General features: G+C 39.5%; 1 protein-coding gene across 1 annotated transcript in view; it reads left to right on the top strand.

The window, feature by feature from the left end:
• cubn (cubilin (intrinsic factor-cobalamin receptor)) overlaps window positions 1-16861 on the top strand; it is an 81109-nt gene that overhangs the window by 5217 nt on the left and 59031 nt on the right. The window contains exons 8-20 of the mRNA XM_026180665.1: window positions 203-371; window positions 1663-1794; window positions 3552-3647; window positions 3909-4033; window positions 5835-6027; window positions 6438-6556; window positions 6764-6998; window positions 7859-8040; window positions 8346-8508; window positions 13141-13331; window positions 14676-14832; window positions 15154-15329; window positions 16545-16710. Of these exons, the coding sequence (XP_026036450.1) occupies window positions 203-371; window positions 1663-1794; window positions 3552-3647; window positions 3909-4033; window positions 5835-6027; window positions 6438-6556; window positions 6764-6998; window positions 7859-8040; window positions 8346-8508; window positions 13141-13331; window positions 14676-14832; window positions 15154-15329; window positions 16545-16710 (2104 nt within the window). The remainder of the gene's footprint in view (window positions 1-202; window positions 372-1662; window positions 1795-3551; window positions 3648-3908; window positions 4034-5834; window positions 6028-6437; window positions 6557-6763; window positions 6999-7858; window positions 8041-8345; window positions 8509-13140; window positions 13332-14675; window positions 14833-15153; window positions 15330-16544; window positions 16711-16861) is intronic.

Below are 16861 nucleotides of genomic sequence, written 5' to 3'. Positions count from 1 at the left end.
TATCTATCTATCTATCTATCTATCTATCTATCTATCTATCTATCTATCTATCTATCTATCTATCTATCTATCTATCTATCTATCTATCTATCTATCTATCTATCTATCTATCTATCTATCTATCTATCTATCTATCTATCTATCTATCTATCTATCAATCTGTTGTTGTTAAGTGTTCTCACTGACTTTTGCTAATTAACAGCCTAAATACCAGTGCATTTGTGAGAGTGGGTGGGAAGCTCCAGCTGGGAACCCAGCGTGTGTGGCTGATGTTGATGAATGTAACCTTCCCAACAAGCCTTGTTCAACCAACCCAGCTGTTCCTTGCTACAACACCCAGGGATCCTTCTATTGTGGAGCCTGTCCCTCTGGTAGTGCTTAATAACATAACAAGCCATAGTATAGCCAGTTCTAAATGAGCATTTGGAGACAGGAGAGACAATTGATGCTAAAACAATTAGTGTAACTCTTTGTTCAGAGCTTTAGCTTTTAATACTATTCTTTGCAGTGATGGCTTTCTACCACACAAGTGTTAAGCACTAATTAAGCCATTTGATGTTTTTTTGTTGTTGTTGTCACTTACTATGGTTTATTTACAGTTGACACTTGTCAGGTTATTACAATCCTATATCAGAAATGGATGAATGGATGAAATGAAGACATTTTACTATTTCATGCAAAAATATGTAATTTGATGGCAGCAACACGTATCAAAAAGTTGAAACATTTTTACCACTGTGCAGCATTCCACTGTATTTTAACAACAGTTCATAAACTAATGGAAAATGGGAATAGCAGATACTGGACTGTTCTCTGGTTTGTGATTCTACCTGTCAAGAGGCCTAGATCTTCTTTGTTGGATTTTTTGTTTGTTTTGATGTATTGTTTGATTTAGCACAACAGAACAGTTTTCTACTTTAGCCAAGTCCATTGCAAATGAGCTTTGACTCAGAGAAGACGACTGCATTACAGGATTTCTTTTTTTGCATAACAGAGCTTTAACCTGCATCTATGGATGACACAGCAAACTGTGTTCACAGACATTTGTTTCTGAAAGTGTTCCCGATCTCATACAGTGATTCCTGTGACAGACTCACGCCTGTTTTTAATGCAGTAAAACGTGATTCCCTGAAGAACCTTTTTAGCTCTGTCCCTTGCACAAAGAGATTTTTCCAGAAATATTTTGATGATAACATGTAATGTAGATGATGAGATGTTCAAAATCTTCACAAATTTCAGTTCAAGAGCAATCTGAAAATTTTGCACAATTCATAGACACAGTTTTGTTTTGTTTTTTGGCAAAGTGGTGTGCCTCTGCCCAGCTTTACTTCTGAGAAACTCTGCCTGTACACAGTCATATGACATCCCAACTTTTATGAGTTATGTGCCATTAAATTCAGACTTAGTTAATATTTTTCATGAAGTAGTAAAATGTCTCAGTTAAACATTTAATATGTTTATTATGTGCTATTATCAGTAAAATGTATTTTTTATGAGATTTTTACGAGTAATTAGAAATGATGTTCCAAGATTTGTTTTAAAACTTGTAAAGTTAAATAGCATTTTGCATCTTGTGCTATCCCAGTTTGCTAATGAGTTGTTGAGATTTGTGCATATAAATAGATTTAAGATTTTTCCTCTCATTTTCTCTGACATGGTTAGGCTGGCAAGGAAATGGTTATAGCTGTCAGGATGTGGATGAATGTTTGACCAATAATGGCGGCTGCTCCACTACTCCAATGGTTCAGTGCTTGAACACCATGGGCTCTTTTCACTGCGGTCCCTGTCCTCCAGGTAACTCAGCAGAGAACAATACTGAATGTCACGCATATGTGCAGGAAGATTACCTATAGCTTCTACGGCTTGGCTCCACTTAATCCCTGAAATTGCTGGTGTACTTAACCCAAGTAAAAAGCTGCGCTTTTCAATAAAACATTTTGAATCACCACATAGCCTGACACCACCTGGTCCAAGATACTACATAACATACCATAGCACAAAGTACACAATACTGTAGCTGTGAGAGAAACATTTACAAGATATGTGGTGTAGAAAAAACTAATTTAGTTTCATTTTTAATGCAAAGTGCAATGGAACTCTGGATATTTAAACTAGTGATGTGTCGGTCGCGAACGAAATGGCTCTTAGAGCCGACTCTTTGAAGTAAACGACGCCAGCAGGCTCCTTATTGGCAGCCGTGGGTTGTTTTTTTGCTTTCTCTCTCTCTCTCGCACTTTCTTCCCCGCTTCACTCCGCGTGCGAGCCTTGTGCTTTGCGCTGGGAAGAGGGGGGAGTTAGTTACACTCACAGTAGCACAGGAACAGAGTGGAGGGAAAGAGAGAGAAAGAGAGCCAGGGACAACAACGTCACATTAGAAAGGTATAGTAATCATCCACAACTATTTTCAGTTGCGGATGATAAAGGATTCAGAAAGTTTATTCATGCAGGTCCATATGACAGAGAATATGCATGTTCTTTTTGTTTTCATATTTTTTCATATTTATATTTAATTGTGTTGTGGTTTGCAGTGTTTTGTGTTGTTTCACTTTAAATTTGTTTAAAAGGAAAAAGCTGAAAATTTAAATAGTTAAAAGTTGAAATGTAAATAGTTGATTTTGTATTATATGATTTAAATGGACTGATTCTTATATAGCGCTTTTCTACTCTCACGGAGTACTCAAAGCGCTCTATTTACTTATTACATTTTATGTGGAGTGAATAAATAAAAGTATATTTATGGTGGCCGCTAGAGACAAAGCAGTACAAACCCCAAAACACGTACAAAACACAACAGAAGTGCTCCAGGATGCTAGGGGCAGTGTTGAGCTTTTGTTACCTAGTGGCTACACAAGCCAGGAAGTACCAACGATTGGACTTGGTGTGTGGTAGTAACAGGTAAATGAACATTTTTTTAAATTATTTGACTATATATGAGTGCTTGTGTATAAATACACAAACAATACACATATGCTTTCATGCTTTCAATTGTGTAATTTAAGTGATCTAGTAGCTCTGCTTTCGAAGTTCAGTTAACGCTAGAAATGTGTTTTGGAGTTTGTACGTGCTTTGGGGTTTGTACGTGCAGGGGTCACTGTATATTTTTATATATAAGCATATATAAATAAAACCACGTCTTTTTACATTAGTAATTCCTTTTGTGCATAATTTTATATTGTTGTTAATAATAAATTAATTAAAGCAACAAAACAACCTGAAGAGCCGGTTGGGAGCCAAAAGAGCCGGCACTTTTTAGCAAGTCGAGCTGAAAGAGCCGGTTCTCTAAAAAGAGCCGGAAATCCCATCACTAATTTAAACTCTAATTCTTTAAAATGTAAATATTATAGCTGTGAAAAATTGTTTATTACTGCATGTTGAGTATCTGGCTGTAAAAACTCTTTGTAACTCTTGTCTGTTAAAAATAGAAATATTTTTGTTACTTAGTCAAATAGCTGGGTGACTGACTGTGGCTCATCAGATGTGAAAGCCACAGTCTGAGGGCACAAAGTGTCATTTGCACTGATAACTCACAGATAACTCCTCTGTTTTTGCAGGCTATGAAGGAGATGGGAAAGCATGCACACAGTCTAACATCTGTGATACTAACAATGGAGGCTGTTACCCATTAGCCACCTGCAGTTCCAGCCCTGGTAAGAAAAGACAAGAAAAAAGAAGCATGGGTTTATTGCTTTGTATGTCAACCAAATAAGAATGAAGCATGAGCAAATAATACCTACTTACTACTGAAAGAATGAAATAAGTACTATTTATTTCTTCTTTCTGTACTTCTTCCTGAAATTTTGCTCAATTAAGAGTTATGTATGCATCTGCTCATCTGATTCCCCAAACATCATCAGTAGTCACCAAGTCTGATCAAACCCCTTTCTATTCAAATCTCTTGCATCCACCAGGATCAAGTCTCCCAGTCTGTACCTGCCCACCAGGCTACATAGGCAATGGATATGGACCAACTGGTTGCACCCAAACCAGCAACATCTGTCAGACAAACAACCCCTGTGTCAATGGACAGTGTGTGGTGAGTGTGTGCATGCGCATGTGTACTGGAGTAAAAATTAGGAAAAGAATTCTGTCTGTAAACAACACTTCTGTGGAGTCTTATATGACTCCCTGTAGCTTCACTCCTCCTGTCATCCCCAAACCCCCCATCTCCATAGAGACTGTTTGCTCCCAGACCCTCAAAAACAAACCAAAAATCAGCAAAAAACAAATTAAGTAGAACATTTCATAATAAAAGAATATTGTAATAATGCCCTTAACTACACCTAACAGTAAATCAACTAAATGTGAACTATTTAACAGTAAGTTTCTCACTTCTAAGTTCCTGTTAGTAAATTGTTTCATAAATGATTAACATAGTCACTCTGCTTTGCCCAGACCTAGTTACAGCAGGATTAATATGTTAGTTCAAATGAATCATCAGGCGATCTCTGGGACTACTGGGGTCTGTTGGCTCCCTGGAGGCTGGAGAACTGCGGTTGCCTTTTTGGAGTATCTGGGTCTCTGCCTCAGTTGGTGGCGGTGGGTGACTGGGGTGTGCCTGGGCTGCTTGTGGTGGTGGGTTCAGTCTCCTGACTGGGGAGCATGACTCTTCTGGGGTCTGGGGGTCTGTGCCCTCTTTGGCTGCCTTGCCATGTAGGGTGGCTGGGGCCCTGAGACCCTGATCTCAGCTTGCACCAGGGTGGCTGGGCTCTAGCGGGGTTCTCTGGGACTCCCACCCCCTTGCCGTGAGTGCCCAATCTATTGTCTCGCTTCTTCTCCTGCCGGGATGGGCATGCTGATATAGCCGAGATGTGTCTTGGAAAAGCAAAATATGTTTGGCACAACATGCATTCATATCATAATTCTGATTGCAGAAGCTGCCAGACAGGACAGGATTTAAATAAATAAATGAATCATGACCTTGAGTCTGAATCCTCAAAGCACATGCAGAGGAGAAGATGCAATCTTTCTCACTGGAAAATTAAAAAAGTGAAATAACTATTCTGGGTGATTTATCATCCATGGAGATGTTGAAAATGACAGTCTCAGCACTGCATTTTATTATACCCAGTTGGCTTCTTTCAAAACATAAATGATCCCATTCATTGTCCTAATCACACTCTGGATATTCACATATGGTATAGAAACTGAAACCCCTCTTTTGTCAGACCAGGTTCTGTTATTGATCAGGATTTATTTTTTAAGGCAGTTTAAGTTTAAGGCAGTGATCTTGTTCAGGACCACATGCCACCACAGTGCAGAGCAGCTGCCTAAACTTTCATCGCACAGAGGTTGATTATTTTCTTAATAGCATTACGTCCTCTCTGGATACTGTGGCTCCTCTGAAAAAGGAGGCAACAAGTGAGAGATGCTCGACTGTCTAGTATTACTCACAAACACGCACCTTAAAACAGACAACCCATAATCTGGAGAGGAGAAGGTGTTGCACTTATTTAGAAAATCTTTGTTTAGCCTGGAAAACAGTTTTAAAAATATAAAAATAATAAATAGTATATAACAATAAATAAATTGAATCGATTTTGGAATAAGGCTGTGACATGACAAAACGTGTGAATGTTTTCCAGGTGCACTGTATTTTTGGTTCCTAGAGTTTTTAAAAGTAGAATGTGAGCCAGAGCCTTCAGATACCAGGCTCCTCTAGCTCTATAGTGAAATAAAATGTACCACGAGCGATTTTTTTTAATTTTTTTTGATGTGTCATATTTATTTGAAATGTGTTTTTATATTTACTGAATGAATCTTTGAATGCCTAATAAATCCTTGATATGAAAACAAAGACAAATCCGTTTGCAAACATAAAACCTGTGCTACCACAGGACATCACCTCAAATCCTGGCTACATCTGCAACTGCAACTCTGGCTGGGAAGGCGTGAACTGTGACCAGAATATCAATGAATGCTCAAGCAATCCCTGTCAGAATGGAGGAACGTGTACCGATGGCATTAATGGTTTCACGTGTACTTGCACCACCCAGTGGACTGGCGAGTTCTGTCAGACTCCTCAGCAAGGTAATGGGAAGGATGGGCTGAGAGGGTGTGGATAAACTGAAAACAGATGAGGAGAGGAGAGTGAATGTGACACGGAGAGGAAAACGCCGGGAGCATAGAAAATAAGCTGCAAAGTGCAGAAATACAATTATTCATCATCTGTCTGTGGCCGAGTGACTCAATAATCACTTTATATTACAGAAATAGAACTAGAGTGGATTATTTTGTTTTTTATTATTACACAGATAAATCGTAGCTTTACGCTTCAAACTACGTTAACATGACTTGTCCTTTAAAATGGTGTGTGGTTAAAGCTTAAGAAACATGATCGCAAACCAGTAAAGATGATTTCAAACTTCAGCAGCATGCAAGCTAGCTTCTCTCCCAAGGACGTTATCAAGGTTAAAAACCAGTGTGAATGTGTGTTGCAGTATGTGGAGGGTACCTGACTGGCCCTGCTGGTTCCTTCAGTTATCCTAACACCCCAGGTCACGATGAATATGATCACGAGGTCAGCTGTGCATGGGTGATCCACACTGATGCAAACAAGGTGTGTTCCTGTTCCTCTCAAATTGAAATTCTAGACAAAAAAAACTTTTTTTGTTTGTTTTGTTCTGTTTTATTTCGTATTTTCATGATTTGGGTTTGTGAGGTGGTAGTAAATATGGTGGTGCAATGAAATGTGTTAAATGCTTACACATCTTTGGCCCTTACTAATGTTTACTAATTAGTCATTTATTTCTGTCTTTTCTTCTAGATCCTGCGCATTACCTTTCCATTCTTTGATCTGGAGAACAGTGCCAACTGCAACTTTGACTTCCTTCAGATTCACGACGGGGAGAGTGCTTCAGCTTACATGATCGGAAAATACTGTGGCCAAAATAGCCCTGCAGAGCTCTTCAGCTCCCATAATTCTCTGTACTTTTGGTTTCGCTCTGACCACTCTGTCAGTGCCGGTGGCTTCACAGTTGCTTGGCAGTCTCAGGACCCAGGTCAGTACAGTTCAAGTGTTTTGGTTTTGAAATTTGAAATATTTTGAAGCTTGAAGCTGGAAAAAAAATTGGCATGAGGTTGCAATTGCAATTAAATGTGCCAACAAATGAAAAAACGAATTTATATATTTAAATAAATAAGTAACGATAACGAGCTCATTTCAGTAATGGCTAAGAACAGTGCAAATTTGTGGGTCATAAATGAGCAAAGTTGTTTGTGAGTGTTTTCGTTACACTTTTAATTAGTAGTTTATAACCAAAAGGCTAAGCACAACATTTACATTCTGTGCTGTCTTTTAAAATGACATCCATATTGTAACTGAATGCCCATATGATGAAAAATGTATGTATGTGTCATATTTACATTACATCACCCCTCTTCTTGCAGTCCTTATCATTTCAAATAAATGAACGCACACAAAATTAGATTAGCTTTTTTCAGTGTCGTGACTTGTGTGCTGCAGGCCGTAGAAAATCATATTTATGTGATTCCTTTAAATTTTCTCCTAATAATATTTTGTGCTCTATAACTGAAATTCCAGTTGCAAAATTGACGCTATGCCTTTTTAGTAAATCCTGGCTGTAACTTTTTAAGACCCAGTGAGGAGTTTGATATGACACAGAGGGTTAATAGATCTGGTCCGTTACAGTTAGTAATGTCTCATTTATAATTTTGAGAGATCTTGGTTTCTATTACTGAGTTAGGCATGGGAGCTTGTGTTTTGTTTATTTGATCATACTTACATTTTATGACTCATATGCACATTGTGTGCAAATGAACAATGTTTTCCTGTTAAGTTAATAGAAAACAACAGTTGTATGAATAATTTTGATTTATTTAAATCCATTTCTAATCTCAGTGTGTGGAGAGGAACTAACTGCCCCCTATGGCAACATTAATTCACCTGGTTATCCTGGAAACTACCCACCTAGTCGGGACTGCTACTGGACAGTAACAGTGGACCCCGGCCTTCTCATTACCTTTGCATTCGGGACTCTAAGTCTTGAACATCATCCTAACTGCAACTTTGACTTTCTAGAGGTAAGAAATGGCACATTACCCACTTCACTTTGAAAGCATGTTTTTGTGTTGTGTGTCGATGTTTGCGGGGACAGTCCTCTTTTTGACCACTTTATCTCACTCAGACCTGACACATACCTATGTACTCTGTAAAGCGGGGTTAAATGCAGCCATACTGCTGAAATGAAAACAATGAAATTATTCCGTCTTACTCGTGTTTGCTACAGTTTGCTATTTTAGGAGGTAAGTGCATTGGCTGAAACTACTACTATGTTTTTCATCCTTACAGTTTTTCCTCTATTGTTTTGTGTCACCAAATGCTTTAGATTCGGGATGGCCTTCTATCTGAAGATCCAGTTTTAGGAAAGTACTGTAGTACTGCATCTCCACCCCCCATACAGACCACTGGCCCAGCAGCATGGATTCACTTCCACTCTGACTTCTCTGTCTCTGACCGAGGTTTCCACATTACATACACAACATCACCAAGTAAGAAACCAGTCATACTGAGTTTTGCTTGGTTAAGTGTATACAGTCATGGCCAAAATTATTGGCACCACTGGAATTTTTCCAGAAAATGCACCATTTCTTTGTTACAATATTGTTACAAGATTGTTACAATTACAAATGTTAGGTCACGGGTCTTCCAGCAGGACAATGACCCCAAATACACCTCTAAAAGCACCCAGAAATGGTAGAAGACAAAGCGGTGGGGAGTTCTAAAGTGGCCAGTAATGAGTCTGGATCTAAATATGACTGAACACTAATGGAGAGATCTCAAAATTGTTGTTGGGAGAAGGCGCCCTTCAAATCTCAGAAACCTTGAGCAGTTTGCAAAAGAAGAGTGGTCGAAAATTCCAGCTGAGGGGCGTAACCAGCTCGTTGATGGTTATAGAAAGCGATTGATTGCAGTTATCTTTTCCAAAGGGCATGCAATCGAATGTTGATTTGTCAACTTTGGCTTTTTCTTCTTTTTTTTGTGTTGATCCACTACACATAAAGGAAATAATCACGTGTATACCAAAGCATTTGTAATTTTAACAATTCTCTGGGAGAAATGGTACATTTTCTGGAAAAATTCCAGGGGTGCCGGTAATTTTGACCGTGACTGTAAGACAGATATATAGTTGTTTGTATTAAATGCTTTTCATTTAGCTTATGTAAACAGAGAAACAGTAAATTGTAGCCTGATGTTTGTCCCTAAGATCTTGAAGAAACTGTAAATATGCAGTGTTGGGAAGGTTACTTTTAAAATGTATTCCATTACAGAATACAGAATACATGCCCCAAAATGTATTCTGTAACGTATTCCGTTACGTTACTCAATGACAGTAACGTATTCTGAATACTTTGGATTACTTAATATATTATCATGCTTTTTACAACAACATGAATGTACTATTGCTGTGTGATTTATTACTATTACTGAAGGTCCGCGACTCCGAACTGTAGTAAAGGGACCTCTGACTAATACGGCGGGGTCCCTGTCGGCTCGTAGCCGAAAAATAGCTTTACTTTGTTGTGTGGGTCAACTTTTCTTGCGAGAGACAGAGAGAGGCGTTGAAAGACTGCTCCAACGGAACTTATTGTTTTCGGAGGAAAACACGAACACGGTGTACAGTCGAGTCTTAATAGCTTGGCTGAAGTGGTTATTATTATATTTACATGCTTCCAGCTCCCGTTTTTCCTCGATGACAACTCCTACCTTTCCACTCCCCTTTTTCTCTCTCCCTCCTCGTGCTCACAGACCCATAACGTGCAACACGGACTACACTGCCCATGATGCTACATTCTTTAGAGCTATGCTTGTAGCATTCTGCCTGTTAGCTTAGCACAACAACAACAACAACAACAACGAAAAGGCGCTCTCTCACCCAGGAAACACACAGTCGCAGAGAGAGAGAGCGTCGCCCTGTAACCATGGCAACCGTAACGCTGCCGCCTGGAACAACAGAACGTAGCTGTCAAACAAAACCCAAACAGTCCTGACCCGCGACAAAATGAAACAGGAAAGTACCGCAGTGTAATCCATTTATTTCAACAATGTAACTGTATTCTGAATACCACCTTTTTAAACGGTAACTGTAACGGAATACAGTTACTCATATTTTGTATTTTAAATACGTAACGGTGGTACATGTATTCCGTTACTCCCCAACACTGTAAATACAGTGGGGCAAAAAAGTATTTAGTCAGCCACCGATTGTGCAAGTTCCCCCACCTAAAATGATGACAGAGGTCAGTAATTTGCACCAGAGGTACACTTCAACTGTGAGAGACAGAATGTGAAAAAAAAATCCATGAATCCACATGGTAGGATTTGTAAAGAATTTATTCGTAAATCAGGGTGGAAAATAAGTATTTGGTCAATAACAAAAATACAACTCAATACTTTGTAACATAACCTTTGTTGGCAATAACAGAGGTCAAACGTTTACTATAGGTCTTTACCAGGTTTGCACACACAGTAGCTGGTATTTTGGCCCATTCCTCCATGCAGATCTTCTCGAGAGCAGTGATGTTTTGGGGCTGTCGCCGAGCAACATGGACTTTCAACTCCCGCCACAGATTTTCTACGGGGTTGAGGTCTGGAGACTGGCTAGGCCACTCCAGGACTTTCAAATGCTTCTTACGGAGCCACTCCTTTGTTGCCCGGGCGGTGTGTTTTGGATCATTGTCATGTTGGAAGACCCAGCCTTGTTTCATCTTCAAAGTTCTCACTGATGGAAGGAGGTTTTGGCTCAAAATCTCACGATACATGGCCCCATTCATTCTGTCCTTAACACGGATCAGTCGTCCTGTCCCCTTGGCAGAAAAACAGCCCCATAGCATGATGTTTCCACCCCCATGCTTCACAGTAGGTATGGTGTTCTTGGGATGCAACTCAGTATTCTTCTTCCTCCAAACACGACAAGTTGAGTTTATACCAAAAAGTTCTACTTTGGTTTCATCTGACCACATGACATTCTCCCAATCCTCTGCTGTATCATCCATGTGCTCTCTGGCAAACTTCAGACGGGCCTGGACATGCACTGGCTTCAGCAGCGGAACACGTCTGGCACTGCGGGATTTGATTCCCTGCCGTTGTAGTGTGTTACTGATGGTGACCTTTGTTACTTTGGTCCCAGCTCTCTGCAGGTCATTCACCAGGTCCCCCCGTGTGGTTCTGGGATCTTTGCTCACCGTTCTCATGATCATTTTGACCCCACGGGATGAGATCTTGCGTGGAGCCCCAGATCGAGGGAGATTATCAGTGGTCTTGTATGTCTTCCATTTTCTGATGATTGCTCCCACAGTTGATTTTTTCACACCAAGCTGCTTGCCTATTGTAGATTCACTCTTCCCAGTCTGGTGCAGGTCTACAATACTTTTCCTGGTGTCCTTCGAAAGCTCTTTGGTCTTGGCCATGGCGGAGTTTGGAGTCTGACTGTTTGAGGCTGTGGACAGGTGTCTTTTATACAGATGATGAGTTCAAACAGGTGCCATTCATACAGGTAACGAGTGGGGGACAGAAAAGCTTCTTACAGAAGACGTTACAGGTCTGTGAGAGCCAGAGATTTTCCTTGTTTGAGGTGACCAAATACTTATTTTCCACCCTGATTTACGAATAAATTCTTTACAAATCCTACCATGTGGATTCATGGATTTTTTTTTCACATTCTGTCTCTCACAGTTGAAGTGTACCTCTGGTGCAAATTACTGACCTCTGTCATCATTTTAAGTGGGGGAACTTGCACAATCGGTGGCTGACTAAATACTTTTTTGCCCCACTGTATGTACCTTTTACGTATTGCTTGCAACCATTTTTAGCACTTACGGTAAGGCCAGATTTGTTGACAAATTGTTGTGCAGAAAGACAGCATGTTTTATGTTTTGGGCTTCGGTTACTGCTGCATCACAGAGATTTAAGAGTGCATTCTTGAAGAGTGAGATTTCTTTGCAAGGCCAGATGAAGATGTGATAAAAATGTAACCTAATTCTAGATTTGCTCTGTAATACCAGCTGCAAAATAATTTGGTGTCTGTTTCTTTGCTATATAATGTGACAGTAGTTTCACATGCTGTGCAATGCGCTTCAAAGCGAAATGGCTGAAGAAGGTGAGAACAGAGGAATAGAGGAAAGACAACATTGAACTCTGGACCCTATCCGTGCATGATCAGTGCAATTATTTAGCAGTCCATGTCCATGAAATTAGCAAATCCCCAGTTTTCTTTTTTTCCCAAAAATTAACCAGCTGCAACCGTCCTGTTAGTAATTGTATTACTTCTCATACAGTAGTATAGCATAATTAACTGTCGTATGCTCTCCTGCTGTGCAGGAACTCCAGCAACACTTAAGGAAAGATGAACAACTTTAGTAATTGATCAACGCGTTTCGGCTTGTGGCCTTCATCAGGGTCATGAAGCCACAAGCCGAAACGCGTTGATCAATTACTAAAGTTGTTCATCTTTCCTTAAGTGTTGCTGGAGTTCCTGCATTGTGAATTCTTTCATCCTCTCCATGCACCTTGGAAGTTGGTGAAGTTGTGATGTATGCTCTCCTGCTGCCATCTCGTGTCCTTCATGCTGTAGTTCTGATCCATTTTTTTTTATTATATTTGGTCAAAATTATTTGTTTCATGTTAAGCTAAGTTGTAGCTAAAAGTGGAAAAATAATGGAACTTAAAATGAAATGAAATATTTTAGTGTAGAGGGAACAGTTCTGGACTGAGAAACATCCTTACAGTTGTACTTTTTAGGGGATTTGAGACGCATTACTCCCATGGGTTTTTTGGCCCCCTTAGTTTCATATTGCACTTGCGTACAGTTAAGGATGCCATCTTTTATGTGATCTGGACCTGTTTGAGAAAAAAACAATAAGGGTGATTTTCCTAACACTTTGTTTTGTATATCCTAAAAAAAATATTCAATGTTTTTGCATTTTTGTGTGCCTACAATTTGTACAGAGTTTGGATAAATGCTGTAATTGTCAGTTGTCATTGTTATCATTGTCATATTTATTAACAGTATTATCTGTGCAATGCAATCCTTGGATGCTTGGTTTGATTATTCCTAGCAGTGTCAATATCCTGCTTTGTGAATTGTGTTGTGCTTCTAACTCTTTGTGCGTGTTTTTTCTTAGGCGACCCTGGTTGCGGTGGAACATTCACTGACAGTGAGGGCGTCATTATTTCCCCCAACTGGCCCAACAACTATAACCACAACCGCCAGTGTATCTATTTGATCAGGTTGCCAGAAGGTGGGCAGGTGGCCCTCAACTTCACTCACATGGATCTTGAGAGTCACAGTGGCTGTGCTTTTGACTACGTGGAGGTAAGACCTATTTATGTCTCCCAGACAAATATTTTGTCCCTCCTTTTTTCAGAATTTTATATGTGGAAAGAAATCTCACCATACTTAACAAATGCAGTGATTTTTTTAGACACCATTTTGAGAAAATGATTGATAGCCACGATTAGCCTGGGAGCTTACTAATAATCCGACTTTTATTTACAAGTAAATCTGCACATACATGGTCTCTGTACTGGTCCATATGAACTTCAAATTATTTATTTAAATTCAGTTCAATTCAGTTTTATTTATACAGCACCAAATCACAACAACAGTCGCCTCAAGGCGCTTTATATTGTAAGGTACACCCTTCAATAATACATACAGAGAAAAACCCAACAATCAGAGGACCCCCTATGAGAAAGCACTTTGGCGACAGTGGGAAGGAAAAACTCCCCTTTTTTGTGTTGCCTGTCCTGTTTGGATCTTTAACCATCAGAATTGTTGTCTGAAGGCCAAGAAAGATGCCAAGCGGATTTACTTTACCAAGTGAATCATCATGGCCTTGCCATATTGGTCCATTTGATTGACCTTAATTATAATTATATTGTATTTATTTGATTTGATTTTTGGTTGTTACAGACGGGACAGACATTATTGGGGGATAGGACAGGTAGAAAGAATGAAAGAAAGAGAGGGAGAGAAAGAAAAATAGAGGGGAGAAGAGATGGTGAGAAAAGGGGGAGGAAAAAAAAGAAAAACAAACAAAACACCTTGATCACCTGTATGAAGATAAAAAAAAAACAAAAAAACAAAAAACAGGAAAAACTCCCTTTTAACAGGAAGAAACCTCTGGCAGAACCAGGCTCAGGGAGGGGCGGGGCCATCTCCCGCTAACGGTTGGGGTGAAAGAAAGAAGGCAGGATAAGAGACATGCTGTGCAAGAGAGACAGAGATTAATAACAACTATGATTCACTGCAGAGAGGTCTATTAACACATAGTGAGTGATGTGTGTCATGGGAAGCCCCCGGCAGTCTTCACCTATTGCATCATAACCAAGGGGGGATTCAGGGTCACCTGGTCCAGCCCTAACTATATGCTTTAGCAAAAAGGAAAGTTTGAAGCCTAATCTTAAAAGTAGAGATAGTGTCTGTCTCCTGAATCCAAAGTGGAAGCTGGATTCAGCAGTTTGCACTGTGCAATTGCCAGTTACTGCAAAAGCTTGACTGCACTTCTTGCTGAAACATGTAAATGTGAAAAATACACAACAGATAAGAAATCAGGGTGGGGTAAATACTCTCTCACAACACCATTGCTCGACAGAGAGTTGTTATCAGATTAACATTCCAGCTTCTGTCCTCTTGTTCCACCTCCTTTTTTTTCAGGTCCGTGATGGGAGAACAGAGACTGATCCTCTAATAGGGAAGTACTGTGGAAACACCCCGCCAGCTCCTGTTCTCTCATCCTCAAACGTCCTGTGGATTCGCTTCAAGTCTGACAGCTCAGTCAGTCGAGCTGGATTTAGGGCTGTCTATACTGTTGGTAAGATTTGTAGTGTGATATGTTTTATATTTGATGACATTTTATGCTATTTTTGTTTAAGAATATTCACTTACATTTCTCTTAGTTGGCAGTTAGAATTAAAGCTGCAGGGATAATACTAATTTGCTTTCCTTGTTGTCTCATTAGTTAACAGAAAATATTTTACAGTGACATGAAAATCATTTTTTTGAAGTTTTTTTTAAAGCATAGATTTTATGCAGACTTGCTCAATCAAATATTTGTGTGTGTAATTATGTATATTTACGTTCCAACGTTAACTCCACTTGCCACTGACTAAACATTACCTCTCCCTCTCTCCAGCTTGTGGAGGTACTTTATCTGGGAGTGGGCAGTTTCACTCTCCCTACCACCCCAATGCATATCCCCATAATAAGGTCTGTGAATGGGTGATTAACCAGCCAGAGGGTTATGTGGTCACCCTTGACTTCCTGTCATTTGACGTTGAGGGAGGCTCCTGTCGATATGATTATGTTGAGGTAAATTAATTTTATATTAGTTCTCACAGTTACATATTTTAACAGTACTCTGAGTACGACACACAATAATCTCAAATAAAATAGAATAATAGCCTCATTATTTGTCCTCTTCTTCTTTATCTTCCTATTGTTCTTCTTCTTTTTTATTATTATGGTTATTTATATTATTTCACTGTGATTTAAACATTAAGGAAATGAAAATGTTGCAGACAATAAAAAGTGATAGATGAGTAACATTACTGATATTATTTTACATCAAATAAAACATATCCAGAGGAAACCACAAGAAACATTTTCATTCATTCACAAAACAAAAATATGAACAGATGAACATTTCAATAATTGCAATAATTATGAGGAAATCCTGGTTCAAATTCTGATTTATGGATTTGAAGGTGTGATTAATGTGATTAATGATTAACTGTTAAATACCTGGAATGGAATATAATCTAGGCTTAATAGGGATGACCTCTTAGGCTGTTTCTATGCTCACCGCGTCACTTTTGTTGTGGGTGTTGCATGACGATTTTCACATCAGTTCTTGTGTCATGGTGAGATGACGGTCCACCTGTGTACTGGAGCTTGTCCCTCAGGTTCTTACAATACATCAGGACCTGTTGCCTCCTGAATTCACACCTCACTTGGTTTAGTGTGAGGGACATGTTTAAGCGGGTGGAGGGGCAGCACATTGGGGAAGTTAGTGGAAGGGTGAAGACCTAAGTGGGCCATTCCTCTGGGGGCCCATGTGGGGTGTCGTTCTCCATTCTCCAGGTGTAGGTGGGTTTTTTTTGTTTAAATGATTTCAGATATGGGTTAAGGATTAGTGAGTGACCACATCTAACTCCATACATCAATACTTTGTGGTCTGCTGAGACTGCCTACTCCATTACACCATCTTACCTTAATTTCCTTTCTCAAGTTTTAAGTTCCAAAACAGCTGTATTTAACTTAAATGTTAAAAATTCACATCTGGTTACAGCTATCACATGTGTAAAGCTCAGTACCATAAATTGCTTTGAATAATTTTATGTTTTGTGGGTGGGTTTTTGTTTTGTTTTGTTTTTTTGGATATATGTGAGTAGTTCTCTCTGGTGGCACTGATGCAGTAATGCTTTTATATTTCACCTATAAATGTAACAGTGCTTGTGCGTTATTCATACTTGAACTCGTGGCAGTGGATCAGTTATATGAGCACATGCTTTGTCCTGTTTCTAGGTCAGGGATGGAGCCACGTCAAGCTCTCCTCTGCTGGGGACATTTTGTGGTGCTGAGATTCCCCCCAGGCTTCAGTCTACTCAGCGATCTATGTACATCAAATTCACCACTGACTCCTCTGTCAGCAACCACGGCTTTGAAGCAGCCTATGACTCTGCCATAGAGGGTGAGAGAAGTATCAATGTTTCTCATTGAGTACTCTTATAAGTGACAAATATAAGTGACAAATATTTTGCAGATCACCAGATATGATGGCAATTTGCTAAGCAGGTTTTCATCTCTTGGCTTTTGTAGGATTAGTTTTTTCTCAGTTTTTA

The sequence above is a fragment of the Astatotilapia calliptera genome, chromosome 9 (assembly GCF_900246225.1).
Source record: "Astatotilapia calliptera chromosome 9, fAstCal1.2, whole genome shotgun sequence".
In the NCBI taxonomy this organism is placed as follows: domain Eukaryota; kingdom Metazoa; phylum Chordata; class Actinopteri; order Cichliformes; family Cichlidae; genus Astatotilapia; species Astatotilapia calliptera.
Note: the sequence above shows the minus strand (reverse complement) of the source record. Positions and strands in the feature narration are given on the sequence as shown.